This window comes from Xenopus laevis, chromosome 7L, assembly GCF_017654675.1.
Source record: "Xenopus laevis strain J_2021 chromosome 7L, Xenopus_laevis_v10.1, whole genome shotgun sequence".
NCBI lineage: Eukaryota > Metazoa > Chordata > Amphibia > Anura > Pipidae > Xenopus > Xenopus laevis.
Genome location: NC_054383.1, coordinates 99,798,653 through 99,813,674, shown reverse-complemented (window position 1 = coordinate 99,813,674; position 15,022 = coordinate 99,798,653). Strand labels below are relative to the sequence as shown.

The 15,022-nt window shown below is 36.3% G+C and overlaps 1 protein-coding gene across 2 annotated transcripts in view; it reads left to right on the top strand.

The window, feature by feature from the left end:
- vps13d.L (vacuolar protein sorting 13 homolog D L homeolog) overlaps positions 1–15,022 on the top strand; it is a 148,841-nt gene that overhangs the window by 34,052 nt on the left and 99,767 nt on the right. For both annotated transcript variants that reach the window (XM_018226093.2, XM_018226092.2), the window contains exons 23-32: positions 486–612; positions 1,139–1,319; positions 1,419–1,601; positions 5,908–6,124; positions 6,874–7,084; positions 7,738–7,909; positions 8,323–8,438; positions 9,677–9,889; positions 11,563–11,828; positions 13,901–14,034. In XM_018226093.2, coding sequence (XP_018081582.1) covers positions 486–612; positions 1,139–1,319; positions 1,419–1,601; positions 5,908–6,124; positions 6,874–7,084; positions 7,738–7,909; positions 8,323–8,438; positions 9,677–9,889; positions 11,563–11,828; positions 13,901–14,034 — 1,820 coding nt within the window. The remainder of the gene's footprint in view (positions 1–485; positions 613–1,138; positions 1,320–1,418; positions 1,602–5,907; positions 6,125–6,873; positions 7,085–7,737; positions 7,910–8,322; positions 8,439–9,676; positions 9,890–11,562; positions 11,829–13,900; positions 14,035–15,022) is intronic.

The window sequence follows — 15,022 nt, the reverse complement described above, 5'->3', positions numbered from 1 at the left end:
AAAAATCAATGCTTTGTTTTATATTTTCTAAAGATGTTCGTGCATACCTGCAGGTTAAGTGCTGTTTCCCTTGCAAACCGTCCATAGAATGAATAAGTAAGGACTGGCATTATGATTCATGCTGTACAAATTAGGAATGAAGGGACCAACACTGCTTAGTCTGTTATAAGCAAGGCACATTAGAGAAAGGGGTCGATGACCCCCTCCTCCATTGGGACGGCACTAGACCCATCATTACGTAAAAACACCAACCTAGCCTTCTTTGCTGTAATGTCTCTTTTGTCAGCAATGTCTCTTTTTCATTTTCAAACCTATTCTATTATAATCATCCTCTGGAGCAGTTTTTATTCCAAATTCTGAACTCCAATAGCTGCAGCAACTGGTATCCCACCCCTCTACTTAACATTGGATGGGGATTTGTATATTTATTACCTACATTTTCTTGGAGACCTGCTTGTTGTTAATTTTTCGTTTTTTTTTTACAGAAGGAGATTTAGCACTTCAGGGAAGCATTGGAAGCTTGTCCCTTAGTGATCTCACTGAACATGGAGAGGTTTATACAGAGCGCTTTACTACTAAGGGAGAAGAAGCACTTATATTTCACATTTTCAAGTAAGTCATTTTTCAGAATTTTTTTTTTTAATTACAGTAAGGTCCTAGGGTATTTGCTAAAGGGAAAAGTCATCATAAGAAAAACTGTACTGTACTTGCTGCTGGTGAAATGCAACAAGGCTATGGGGAATACTACACTTTCCAGTGTTACATTGTTTGTTGCAGTAAAATCCGGAGCAACACAAAATGAAAGGGCTATTTATGAATGCAAGCAAATTGTAAAGCATGTCAATTTTGCTTCCTTTATAGCAAAGAGACTTGCAGCCATACCTGTGTTTCTAGCAGAGTGTGTTGAACCCCAATGTGTCCATTCAGCTTGCCCTGTCTCTTCAGTACAATGGTGTGATAGAAATTTTTATATACATATATTCTAAAAAATCATTTTCTACAATAAGAAACTTTCTAAACGTAATCAATTAAAAATCCTGTAGCAATCTTCTATCTGCATGCAGTGGTCACAGATTTTGATTGACAGCTCATTGAAACTGTTAGATGGTAATGTTTGGTATGATTTTTGTTTTTGTAGGTATGGTCTTCCTGATCCTGCTCTGAAAAGAGAGTACGACATGCGTGTAAGCTTGAGAATGGCCTCAGTGCAGTATGTCCACACACAGCGTTTTCAGGCTGAGCTTATTGCCTTTATCCAACATTTTACTCAGTTGCAAGATGTGCTTGGTCGTCAAAGAGCTGCTATTCAAGGACAAACGGTACATTAGCAGACACTGCAGAATTCATATTTTAAACTGACAGTTGAATGTTTTATGCGACTATTTTGTTTCTTTTCCTTTCTTTCTTTTTTTGTTTAGGTCCGAGACCAAGCACAGCGATCCTCTCGAATTCTCCTTGATATTGAGGCTGGTGCCCCTGTTTTACTTATACCTGAAAGTTCATGGTCCAATAAACTGATTGTTGCAAACCTTGGCAAACTGAAAGTCAGAAATAAGTTCCTCTTTTCTGACACACCTGAAACATTCTCGTTAAAAGATAAGGTATGCCTTATATACATATGGTCCTATTATATAACATTCAGTATGATGTATATTTCTTATTAATCATATACAGTGCCTTCAAAGCTTTTTTTTTATTAAGTTCACAGTCACATTCTCTGAACATACATATTTGTTACACTAGGGACATGTTTTAAGTAACCAATTTATTCCACCTGTAAAGATTTAAGTGAGCTATCAAAGTCTTATTGAAGGTAAAAGTAGTGGGGGGGGGTGTTTGTCATTGGAAACAAACTCCTGACAAACAAAAGAAAAGAAGATGGCTGCCGTGAATTGCGGGGTGCAGAAAATAAAGTTAGGGGCATTTGTCCCGGGTACCACTTAGGTTGGGGGGGTCAACAAAAGGAGGTGAGGTAGAGTTTTTTTTATGTTACAGGTTTGTTTCTCCTTTAAGGCTGAAGGTCAGATGGCATGAATTTTGTGGATAATGCTTTCCTAGGTCGAACTAAAAGGTCAGTTAGGATGAGATCTGGGGTAAAATCATATGGCATCTTCACTAGCAATCATAATGCTTTTAAAGTATAACATTTTGTATGTCCTAGGGAACCAAATGTGCATTTATAAATACTTCAATAAAGTATTTTTGGTTAAATAAATAAAAAATAAACATATGGTAAACATACAGATATTGTTGGGGCTATGACTGAATGGTTAATACACCAATTATTTTTTATATCTGTAATCATGTTATGCACTGAGGGATCCTAGATTGGTCCTCAGAGGAGGCCTTGAACAAAAAAGCTCTGACAACCTCTGAGTTAGAAGGAGGATTGTACAAGACATAGACCATTAATGTGAGTAGAGATTAGATTTCCAGTGTAGGTTATGGACTAACTGGGAGGTCAAAGACAGCTGTGCAGAGAGAATTGATTCTGTTTCCTTTTAATGTGTGTCTTTAAATGGTAAACAGCTATGCAATGAGGAGTAGTAGATTATTTTCTTTTACATTTATTCTTCATTTCATTTGCTCTAAAGGACTTGATTTTGCATGGATCTTCCTACAAGGATCCAGTTTTATTTAAGGTATTTCAACTGTGAAAGCAGTGAAAATAGCATATATATATTTTTGGTCCTTGTGGAATTCAGAAAGATAATGCACTTTTGGAGGCACAAAACAGCGAAACGTAGTAAAAAAATGGTTTAATTACTACTTGTGTATTTGTGTCGTGTCTTCACTTGTGTCCGGCTCCTTTGTTTCTTTTTTTTTGCCAAGTTCTTATTGTCCTCCTGTATATATTACACCAGCTGTCTGAGTGGTATATGTGGCCTTCCTGAAATGTTAGCCATTACCAAGATGATCATTCAGACACTTCATTCTTATTTTATACTAGTTTGGCAATATAAAAAGAAATTCTGAAATATACAGTATTATATCCTGTGATTTTTACTCCTAAAAAGTACGGACAAAGGAGCATTATCTTGGTGTTCTGCTTAGTTGTAATTCCATAAGGATGAATGTGCAGTGCTGATTGTAGGTTCTGTTACATTTGAATTTACTTTATTTTTAAGAGTTTTGACCCAACCCCTTACATGAAATATTGTTGTAAGGTTTTTGTTATAAAACATTTATACTAGAACATTTCATAGCTCTTATCAACCGCATACAACAAGAACTAACCTTTTTCACATGGTTAAGTCGGGTTGAAAAAAGATTAAAATCCATAACATTCAACCCCAGTTGAAAGGTATCTATATAGATATGGGTGTGTATGATAACACATTCCGAGAAACGGCTCCTTAAAATATTTGCTTATGATTTGATTCATTTTATTACGTCCAATGCATTATACCTTGCCATCTACAAAACATTCGCATCTGCCAGTTATCCACAGCAGGGTCAACTAAATAGCTTAGGGGATCAGCCGCCCAGTAGATCTACATTGTGTTTGCTGTGACATGCATGCATTAAGAAAGATTTTTGATAATAGTGCATGCTTCTGGAGTGCTGGAGTTTTTGTTTGTCATTTAAGTATTTCATTCCCTTTCTAATGATTATAAACTGAGGCTTTAAAAAAGTTTTCTTTAAACTGTAAGTGGTTTGTTACCTTTTACATTCTTTCTACCAGGGTTTAAACACAGAGTAGATTTTAATTATGCAGTGTACTTAACAGTACAACATCTGTATGTTTGTGTTATTGGTGTACAGGTGTTAAGCTATATTAGCCTTACTTTGGTGTAGAGAACTTAATTGTATAAAAAGATTATATGATAAGTTTCTGTTTTCTAGTAATGTTATGTAATGTAGCTGCTTCATTATAAAACACCCAATTGCCATGGCTGCAAGGAGAGATCACACAGCTTGAAAATTGGGTTTAGAGAGACATACATGTATGTACTAAATTGGGTTTAGAGAGACATACATGTATGTACTAACACAGCACATACACATAGAGGCCTATTTATCAAAAGTAAAATATTAGTGGTTTTTAAAACCACAACAAAACTAATTTTCTCTAAAACCTCAAATGTCGTGACATTTATTAAAAAATCTGAATAAAAAAGTATGAACGGTAAATAACAATGATCCAAAAATAAAAGCTAAAAATAACAGTTTTAACAGAACAGAAAAAATCAAAACCCTGGGGGGGCCGGGTCCCACCAGGGCTGCTGTCTCAGGGCCAGCCATTGAGCAAGTGCGAGCATGCACACTGTGTTTTTGCTGCCACCGGGCGGTCGCGGCAGGAATAAGCAAGGGGTTGGGATCTAGGCCGGCGGGGCCCACAAGAGCTGGGGGCCCACCAAGTTTTTTCCCGGGGTCCCAACAGCCCAGTCCGACCCTGGCTGCACAGTCCAATAGGATCAGTTCAGCTCGCATAGACTTCTATAGGACCTCGACCACTTTTACATGGCAAAGTTTTGTATTAGAGTTTTTTTTTTTCACTTAAAGGGAACCTGTCACCCAGGAATAAAAAAATTATAATTATACAGTTCTTTTCAAATTACACATGAAAAGAACAAATTCTTTGTTTGTTTTTTTTTTTATTTAAGCATTCATAGTTGTTTTAAATGTATTTAAAATTCTCAGCTGTAAATCAAATATTGCCTGCCCCTCCTCCTTGGGCATAGAGGTGGGGCAAGCAATTACTTCACTTTCCATTCACTTACTAGATGCGCTCCCAACATTCTTCCTGCTTTCTTTACCAATTAATTGCGTAGCCAGTGCATGGGGATGGACATCAGGTCCCCATTCTGGTGTGCAAACAAGATTTTGAGATGATGCAAGGATTGTCTTAATAAAAGTGTCCACAAAATGGCTCCTGCCTCATTGATATCATTATGAGTTGCCAGACTGAAGGAAACTAGATAAAAATAATTTATATAGTTTCATTATAGTTCATTTTGCTTGAGTAACGTGATAAAATAGGATTCGGAATAATTTTTTTGGGTGACGAGTCCCCTTTAATAAATCTCGTATATTTAGAGCTTCTAAAAAAAAATAGGAAAACCACAATTTTTTGGAGATTTTGGGAAAAAATTTAATTTGTTTGTGAAATCAGCAAATATACCAAGCTGTGTTTATGGATATACTTTTTTCTTTCCTGTGAATGCAGGAAAACTGTTCTCTGTTAATTTTAAAGGTAAGTGTTAGATGTGTGGTGACCAAAGGGTAGGTCAGGATCTACAAGTAGACCTTTAGCTGGGGATCTCAGTAGATCTCAAGACAGTGTCAACAAACAGCTTGTCTAAATTACACTCCTATTTCATGGTTTTCATTCATTATTATGTTAAGGTTACATAATAAATAGTTGTTAAATATATAGTGAATAAAGGAACCCCTTTTGTAAAATATAAGGATATTATAAGTCACCGAGGAGTTCCATGACCATATAAAAGCATGAGGCCGAAGGTCACCGTTTATAAGGATATAATTTACAAGATATTCATGGCTTTTGTGTATTATAGCAATATAAATTCTCTCATAAATCAATATAATATTTAAAGGGGACCTGTCATCCCAAAAAAATATTCCAAATTCTACTTTATCAAGTTAGTCAAGCAAAATAAGCTTAATAAATGATGCGCTTTTCATGATTTAGGGTAATAGCTTACAGAGAGCTTTCGAGTGTCACCCACTATACACTTTGAATTGTAATTACCTGCAAGTATCTGATGCTGGGATGTGAAAGGTACTTATTGCTTGCCTATCACTCAACAGTACCCGGTCAGTTTTTAGTATTTTCTCCCTCCCACTACACTTGAGCAACGGTATACTCAAAATCACCCTGTGTGCCAAGTAAAAACATCATCTTATCTCAGTTTTTAAAGTCTGTTGCATTTCTTCCTACAGAGCCTGGTCAAGCCTTCATCAGCCTTTATTACCCAAGAGTACAAAACAACAAAAAAGGCAACGGAAGAAAAGTCAAAAAGGGAATGGGCTTCCAAGGAAGGTTTATTTATGGGCCGGGTATCTGAAAACCAAAGAGAAACAGGTCTTAATTCTGATTTTAACAGAAATGAAGCAAAAAAGATATCCACACATGACAAACACCTATTGGACAACCCAGGTAGAAATCATTATTGTAAAATATTATTCTGGATTAGTATTGCTTAATAAATAATTATAAGATATTCTATTTAATCAGTCTGACTACTGATTAATACACATACTGTAGAAAATATCTGTATAGTGTATGCTAGGGAGTTGGTTACATATAGAAATGAGTCGTGGATAATGACACCTGTTGATTTTATTTACTCTTAAACACACGACATTAGAGTTGGTAATTGGATTGTCTATGGTCAGAGCTTGTAGTGCTTAGACCAGAAATCTTTGGCAGGTATCAAACAGGTAAAACTGGATAAACTCGTGTTAGTTCTGGCACTAGAGGATTATAGTTCTATTTTCTGCAAATATTGATGCATTATATTTTTCTGTTGGAACTTTTACAATTGTTTTTATTTCTGAATGCTGTTAAAGGAACGGTTCAGTATAAAAAAAAAAATTGAAAATTTGAATTTTCAATTCAAACCTTAATAAATCTGCCCCTTAATGATCCATGGACGTGTATATGTAAAATAAATGTTTTACTTTCTTACCAAACTATAAGGTATACAAAGAACCTTAAAGGGGTTGTTCATCTTCCAAGCACCTTTTTCACTTCAGTTGTTTTCAGATTTTTCACAAGAAATAAAGACTTTTTATTTATTTTGATGGCTGATTTACTCTTCAACATACTTTTAGCAATAGTTTGTTGATATTATGTATTAAAATATCAATGTTTTTAAGTTTTTTTTTTTAACTCTATCCTTACAGAAGACCACATTTGCTTGCTTGACTGCATTATTGTTGACCTTCAAGACATGGATATTTTTGCTGCTGAGAGGTTTTCTCTGGATTTTAAAGAAGGATTTGATGACTTCAGAGCAGAATTGATTTTTCCCTCATACTATGTCCGACAGGTGGGGAGTAGTCTCTTAACAGAGCGATGCAGAATGAAACTGCAGTTAGAGAGAAATCTGGATAAGTAAGTAGATTTTACTAGTTCTTTTCAAACTCATCCTCTCCTTCCATCTGTTCAGTGCTTTCATCTGCCCCATTCAAGGCATGAACACAGGCAGGAGCTAGGGTGTAGGGAAATATGGGTCCTTACTGGGCCTCCTGTCTCTTCTTATTCTGCTTCCCTTGTAGTTACGCCACTGGTTTATGTTATATTGTTCATTAATATCTAGCGACACACTGAATCCACTATTTTGGATTCGGCCGAACCCCTGAATCCTTCACAAAGATTCGGGCAAATACCGAACCGAATTCGAATCCTAATTTGCATATGCAAATTAGGGGTAGGGAGGTTGAAACATTTTTTACCTCCTTGTTTTGTGACAAAATATCACGCAATTTCCCGTCCTGCCCCTAATTTGCATACGCAAATTAGGATTTGGTTCGACCGAACAGAAGGATTTTGCCGAATCCCAAACCGAATCCTGGATTTAGTGCATCCCTATTAATATCTCCTGTTTGGTTTTTTGTTTATTTGTTTTGCTCCTGCAACAATAAATTCTTTTATTTACTGTACAATACTTAGGTCTTTAATCATTATCTTGACATTAAAATTAGATTTTGCAGCAATAACTATTGGTCCTTTTAGTCCCATTATATGAGCTTCTTTTGATATTCTAGAGAAATAAGCCATGCAGTTCCGGACATGTCAATTCATGGAAATTTATCGTCTGTTCACTGCTCTTTGGATTTGAGTGATTACAAGCTAATTCGAGGGCTATTGGAGAATAATTTAGGAGAACCCATTGAAGATTTTATGAGACCTTATGATCTGCAAGACCCAAAGATACATGTAAGAAACATTTTAAGTCTTTAAGCACAGTTCTCAGTTTGTTTTTTTTACAGTAACTACATTAATATTCATAAATGTTTTAGAACAGTGATCCCCAACCAGTGGCTCATGAGAAACATGTTGCTCTCCAACCCATTGGATGTTGCTCTCAATGGCCTCAAATTCCCCAAATAGCCAATCACAGCTCTTACTTGGCAACTCCAGAAAATTTTAGCGAGCTTGTGTTGCTTGCCATCTCTATTATCATTTGATTGTGGCTTATTGGTAAAAAGGGTTGGGGACCCCTAGTTACGTGTCCTTTTGCGTGCCTAAGCCATAAATCATATGCATTAGTAGTCTGTCATTTGTTTTTTCTGTTATTTAGTGTTGAAGTGCCTTTTGCTCTTTACAAAAAATAACTTTTTCATTTACAGACTGTTTTAAGTGGAGACGTTTACACTTGTGTATCTTTCCTCATTGACATGGTAAATGTAAGCTTGGAACTTCTCGAAGACAAAGGAAAGGATGGGCTGAACAATTCACTTGCCAGGTAAATCCGATAAATAAACATGACAGGATGTGCTCATAAATAACCTCAACAGAGTTAAGAAGTCTGGAAACATACATGAATATGTTGCATTGGTACTTTGCAGCCTGAAGTACAGTGTGTGATTTTTTTTTTCCTTATTCACATGAAAAAAGAGCCAGGCTTTCTGCTCTTGGCGAATAAACAATACGCAAAATATGAAATATATGCAAAAATAAGTACAGGTTTCGGACCCGTTATACAGAATGCTTATGGTTTTCCAGATAATGGTTCTTTCCATAATTTGGATCTTTAAATAAAGCCAATAGGCTGGTTTTGTTTCCAATAAGGATTAATCATATCTTAGTTGGAACAAGTACAAGGTACTATTGTATTATTACAGAGAAAAAGGAAATCATTTTAAAAAAGTTGGATTATTTGGAAAAATGGAGTCTTTGGAGCTTTTTGGATAGCTGGTTTCCAGATAATGGATACCATACCTGCATTCCTAAGAAACGGTGTATTCAGGAGGATCTTTGGAATGTAATAATTAAAGAGACTTTATACAACGTTGTTCAATATAAGCACAATAAATAAGAACTCATGAACGCCATCTTCCGGCTCTTCGGGAAGTGAGCACCATATTGGCGCATGCGCAGTTGGAGCAGTCTTCCAGTTCGTTACAACTGCGCATGTTCCAAAAGTGAAGGCAAGGAAAAGGACCTGAAGAATACCGAAGAGCCAGAAGATGTCGCCCATGAACTCCGTTGCGCTTACTCAGATTAGTAAGCGCAAGGGAGGATTAGAGGCATTTATAGGTGTTATTACCTATGTGGGGGGAGGCAGCAGGGAGGGGGGACTATGTAGTGTACTGGGTAGGGTTTTTTATTAGTGGGGGGTTGAGTCCTCCTTTAAGCAGAGATATTAAGCTCTGTGTAAACAACCCCCTCTTTGCCCAACTGAATCACGTGCTTAGGGCTTGCAAAAATAGTGAATTCATTAGACAGTGTCTTTTCCATCTCTGTTGAAAAGACCCTGTTGCAAAACTGTAGTACTTTAATTTTAACTGTTGTTGCAAGAAATAACAAAAAAATGTTTTGGTATGTTAAAAAGTATTTTCAACATGACCCCTATTCAGTGAACTCATTTTAAATAAGTTCAAAGCTAAAATTATATAAACATGTGAAAGTGGAGTATGAATGAAAGCATGTAAATAAGTAGTCATGAATGCTAAAATTGCGTATCCTATGTTCTGCCTTCAGATTTGATTTCAAAAAGTCCAAGTTTTTGTTTGAGAGTTTTTCAAACCAAACCAGATCCATCAATCTGGTCTCCCATTCAATGATGGCATTTGATACTCGTTTTGCTGGACTGAAACCACTTACAGCTCACAAGCCTAATGTGTTCAACTGCATCTTACAACCAGCAAAGAACAGCAGCAATCCAGGTTCCTTGCAAATAGAGTTACATCACAGGTAAGAAAACATGATGTCATTTTAAAGTGGAGGTTTCCATTTAAATTAACTTTTACTATGTTTCGCTTTTTAGATGGACTCTGCAGCTATTCAGTTTGTCTTCATTGTTTATTTTTTGCGTGGATTTTGAATTACTAGCCATCTATTTATGCTAGTTTGTAGCCTGACGGTGAAGGATCCCTGACCCTGGCAACCAAAAACTAGGTTTAGTGTGAGGGTTCAGGTTTATTGTTATTTTTTTTCATCAATATATTTTTTATTGTTTTATCAATAACAGTTTACAGCATCATATAGTGATTTTGACAATATTCAATTTACATATATATATATGAACGCATCACACTATTTTGTTTTTAAAATTCAGAGCACATTGCTGTTCATTCCGGTAGTGATTCTGGTAAACCAGTTCCAATAATAGAACATATTTAGTAATAACATAGAATGAATAAGGAAATAGGAGCATAAGGTGAAGGGAAAAAAAGGAGAAACTAACTAAAAAAAAAGTGGGGGGAGAAAAGAACTAGAAAGTGGGGGGAGAAAAGAACTAGAAAGTGGGCTGACTCACAATTTCTAAGCCTCTGTAAATTATCAGTTTGTCCCGACGCTATTTCCCAGTAGTTACAGTGATCGCAAACGAGAGGGGTCCCTCTATATCTAGTCTAGGGTTGCCACACTTTTAAGAACGAGGGGTATTTATAGATTTATTATGTTTTAATAGCTTTTTTCTTTTCAACACCTCTCCTATTCTTTTTCCACTCTGATTTTCAAATTGCTGCCTTTATGCTAGGGTATGTTAGTCCTGGCAACCAGATATTCTAGGCAGTTGCAGAATAAGAAATATTTAATAAATCGCAAATTATAAATGAAGAGTAAATGCAAATTTGGTTTGAATACCGCTGTCTACACAAGTTATTTTTTGAACGGAACTATCCCTTTAATATGCACAATGAATTTTAAAGTCCATAATCTGGATAAACAAAAATATTCTGATAAATAAGGATTCCCGATCAGAAAAAATAATGCATAGTTTAAAGAAATACATGAAAACCCATCTTATAAATAGGGTATATTTAACTTTTACAGGCAACAGGTAGCCGCGGGTTACCCTCAGAAACCTGTGGTACCCTGCATGTTGCGGGTAGAAGTTCCGGGTGCGGGTATAGATGCGGGTCGGCAGTGTGCGGGTCGCGGGTCGGGCCTCGGGATTTCTCAATAGCGATTTTTACTAATTTTTTCTGATCACGTCTACTTCCCATGATGTCACTTCCATTTTACAATGACAGCACTTCCTGATTTACTCCTTTGTTTCTGATCACGCCTACTTCCGATGATGTCACTTCCTGATTCTTTATGGTAAGCGGGTCCGGGTTGCAGAAACAGTACTTGCGGGTCGGGTCGCAGGTCCAAGCAGGTAAGAATGCCGGTTGCGGGTCTGGGTCTGGGTTGCCGGTTCGGGTCAGGTACAGGTTCCAAAAAAATGGACCCGCGCAGGACTCTAACTTTACTCTTTATTTTATTATAGTTTCCCTTAAAGATAAACATATATATATATATATATCTATAGATCACCTAAAACTAGTATCAACCAATGTTTTAAAAATGTTTCCTGTATGCATTTAAAACTGTTATGTGTTCAATTGTTATGTAGTTTCTCATTTTTTCATATTTTGTAGATCTACAAAGGATACGTCCTGCTTTACAGTCGTTTTAAACAACCTTCGAGTGTTTTTAATATTTGATTGGCTGTTGCTAGTACACAAGTTTCTCCAGACTGCAACTGAACCCAAAAAGCATGTCCATAGCTCTTCCTCCTTGGAGCAAAAACATAGTAATGCTTCTCCAGTTATCCCTAAAACTGTGAAATCAGGAGTAGTGACAAAGCGGTCATCTTTACAGATAACTCCTGAGAAGCAGTTGGAAGTTAAGATCAACGTAACTGGTAAATGCTTTTTACTAAATGTTTTTGCATTTTGTGGAGTTCTAGAGAAGATGTATTCCTAAGGGCAATTGTGATTTATATGGATTCAAAGAGCTTCTCAGATACACAGGGCCGGAACTTGGGGTAGGCAAAAGAGCCCTAGGGCTCAACGGTGGGGTCACTAGGCAAGTACCTTTTCTGTCGCCTAACCCTAGTGTAGGTCCACCCATCACCCGCTGAAATACACATAGAACTTGTTAATTATAACAGTGGCGAACCAAGATGGCTGATCACTCTAGACTGGCTTGACACAGCACTGCAGATTAATATGAACAAATTATATGTGTATTCTACCAAACAATGTACACCGTAAAGACTGGTGATCTTGGTGTTACACTTTTTGCACAAACAACTTGATTATATATTTTTTGTTGTTTCTTTTGATATATTTTGTAGTAATAATACAAGTATGGGATCCGTTATTCGGAAACCCATAATCCGAAAATTCTGAATTATGGGAAGGCTATCTCCCATAGAATCCATTTTATCCAACTTTTTATGAACTATTTCCTTTTTCTCTGTAATAATAAAACAGGAGCTTGTACTTGATCCAAACTAAGATATAATTAATCCTTATTGGAAGCAAAACCAGCCTATTGGGTTTGTTTAATCTTTAAAGGAAAACTATACCCATCAAACAATGTAGGTCTCTATAAAAATATAATGCATAAAACAGCTCATATGTAAAACCCTGCTTCATGTAAATTAACCACTTTCATAATAATATACTTTTTTAGTAGTATGTGCCATTGGGTAATCCTAAATAGAGAATTGCCATTTTAAGCAATAAGGGCAGCCCCCTGGGATCGTAGAATTCATGGTGCACACAAACATACCAAAGAAACTATACATGTTATCTCTCATGAGCCAATTAACAGACAGAGTTCTGTCTTTTACTTCCACACTTCTTCCTGTTAGAGTTGTAGTATTTCTGGTCAGGTGATCTCTGAAGCAGCACAGAGTCCATCACAAAATGGTGGTTCAAGGCAAGAGATGTAAAAAGGCAATTTTTACTTAAACATATATTGAGCAATAGATAAGAATCTTATCAAACTGCAAGTATACATTTTGGGGGTATAGTTTTCCTTTAAGATATAAAGATCCAAATTACAGAAAGATTCGTTATCCGGAAAACCGCACGTCCCAAGCATTCTAGATAGCAGATCCCATACCAGTACTATACAGTGCCGCTTCTATCACAAGTGAAATGATGCAAGTGAGTTTATATTAATATTATTACAACTGACTAGCTATGTAATGTTTTAAAAATCTAGCAGACATAAGCCATAAAAGTGTAAAGAAATAATACTTAACATTTTTTAAAACGTAATACTACCCATAACTGCTGTAATAGTAAACAAATTATTAATCCTTTTTTTCCACTGATTAACCCATAAATACATGTTCACAGACGTCTTCTGGAAGTCTCTGAATATGGCGATCTGTACACTGTTCCTTTAAAGTAGCGTGCTATGGAAGATATTTTTTAATATCTTTAAACTGTCCATTAAAATACTGATACATTTTTTAATTTTTGGTGCATGTAAGGTGGCCCGGTCTTAGCAGGCTTCCATTTGGTATGGGTGGTTGGTTTGTTGATAGAAACTGATTGAAATGGAATGTTCCAATACACCATATGTGCCAGTGTGGTGGATTGGCAGAAGTGAAGCAGCAGAAAGGTAGACAAACTACACATGGCCCCTTGTAGAATATCCACTTGGCTAATGGTTTTTATATATATATTTTAATAACATGTATGCTGTTACCTGTTTAACGTCGGGTGTGATTTGCACTAATGTTGCCTTGAAACACATGAAATTGGGCCACCAATTTACTACAATTTATTGTATGTATCATGTTTTTGGGCAGCTTAGAACTGCAGGAATCTGCACATTGACCTTCTGTCCAATCATCCTGTGGGACAGCCAGCAGAACTGTGCGTGCCCTGCATATAATATGTAGTAACTGTCTGTGAATTAAAAATCATTGCAGTGCTCCACATATGACAGACCATTGTTTGTTTGTTTATTTAGGAACGGAGTTTGTGGTGGTTGAAGATATGTCTAGCTGTGACACTAATGCCATTATTCTCAAAGGGACCACTGTTCTCACTTACAAGCCCAAGCTTGCCGATCGGCCTTTTTCTGGCAGTTTGTTTGGAATTGAGGTGAGCATCTTCATTTATTTTTAGGATGAAGAAATAATGAATCGCATTTAAAAGGAAAGTCCTGCACTTCTAAAGATGAAAATCATGCTTAGGCTAGTGGCACACAGGGATGATGATCTGTGACTGCAGGCGCAGGAAAATCGATGTGCCCACTAGTGATGCGTGGTCCGGCCAGGCTCAGGCCAACACCCACACAAAATACACAGATGTGGAAAAGTGGAACTGCGGACGGGGTCTGGTGCTGGTCGAGAATTTCTAGTGTCCACATCCACCCCATAAGTGGAGTGACAGGAACCGTTTCAGCCTGTCTGCAGACATAAAGTAAGGTTCATAAATCTTTGGTCAGAGACAACTTTTTCTAATTTTGGTTCTGTACATTACCACAATGAATTTTAAATAAAACAGTTGAACTGCAGACTTTCAGCTTTAATTCAATTGGGTTGAACAAAAAGATTGCATAAAAATGTGAGGAATTAAAGCCCTTTTTCAACACAAACATTTCATTTCTGGGATTGAACAAAATTAGAAAAAAGTTGTCCAAAGATTTATGGACCTACCTGTATAGAGGCACATTTATCAATATTCAAATTTCTAATTCATGTGAGTTTTTTTTTAACTCACATGAATTAGATTTTATTCAAATATTCGATTATTTATTATAAAAAATCAATATCATAAACTCGGACGAGTATTCAAGTTTTTTCTCTAAAAAAAAAACTTTTGTCAGGAAGGCTGCAAACATCTCTGAATTGCTCACTGGACCCCTCCCATTGGCTTATACAGCAATTTGGCAGGTTTTAGGTGGCTAATAGTCAAATTTGAATTCTTGAAGAGCCAGAGTATGATAAATCTCGAAAATCTAATTTGAATTAAAAAAATTTTTTAAAAAAAAACTCGAATCGAGTTTGGATAATTCCCTAGTCGAATTTGACAGTTTTGACCATAAAAAAATTGGAAAATTCGAATTTTCAATTCGACCCTTAATAAA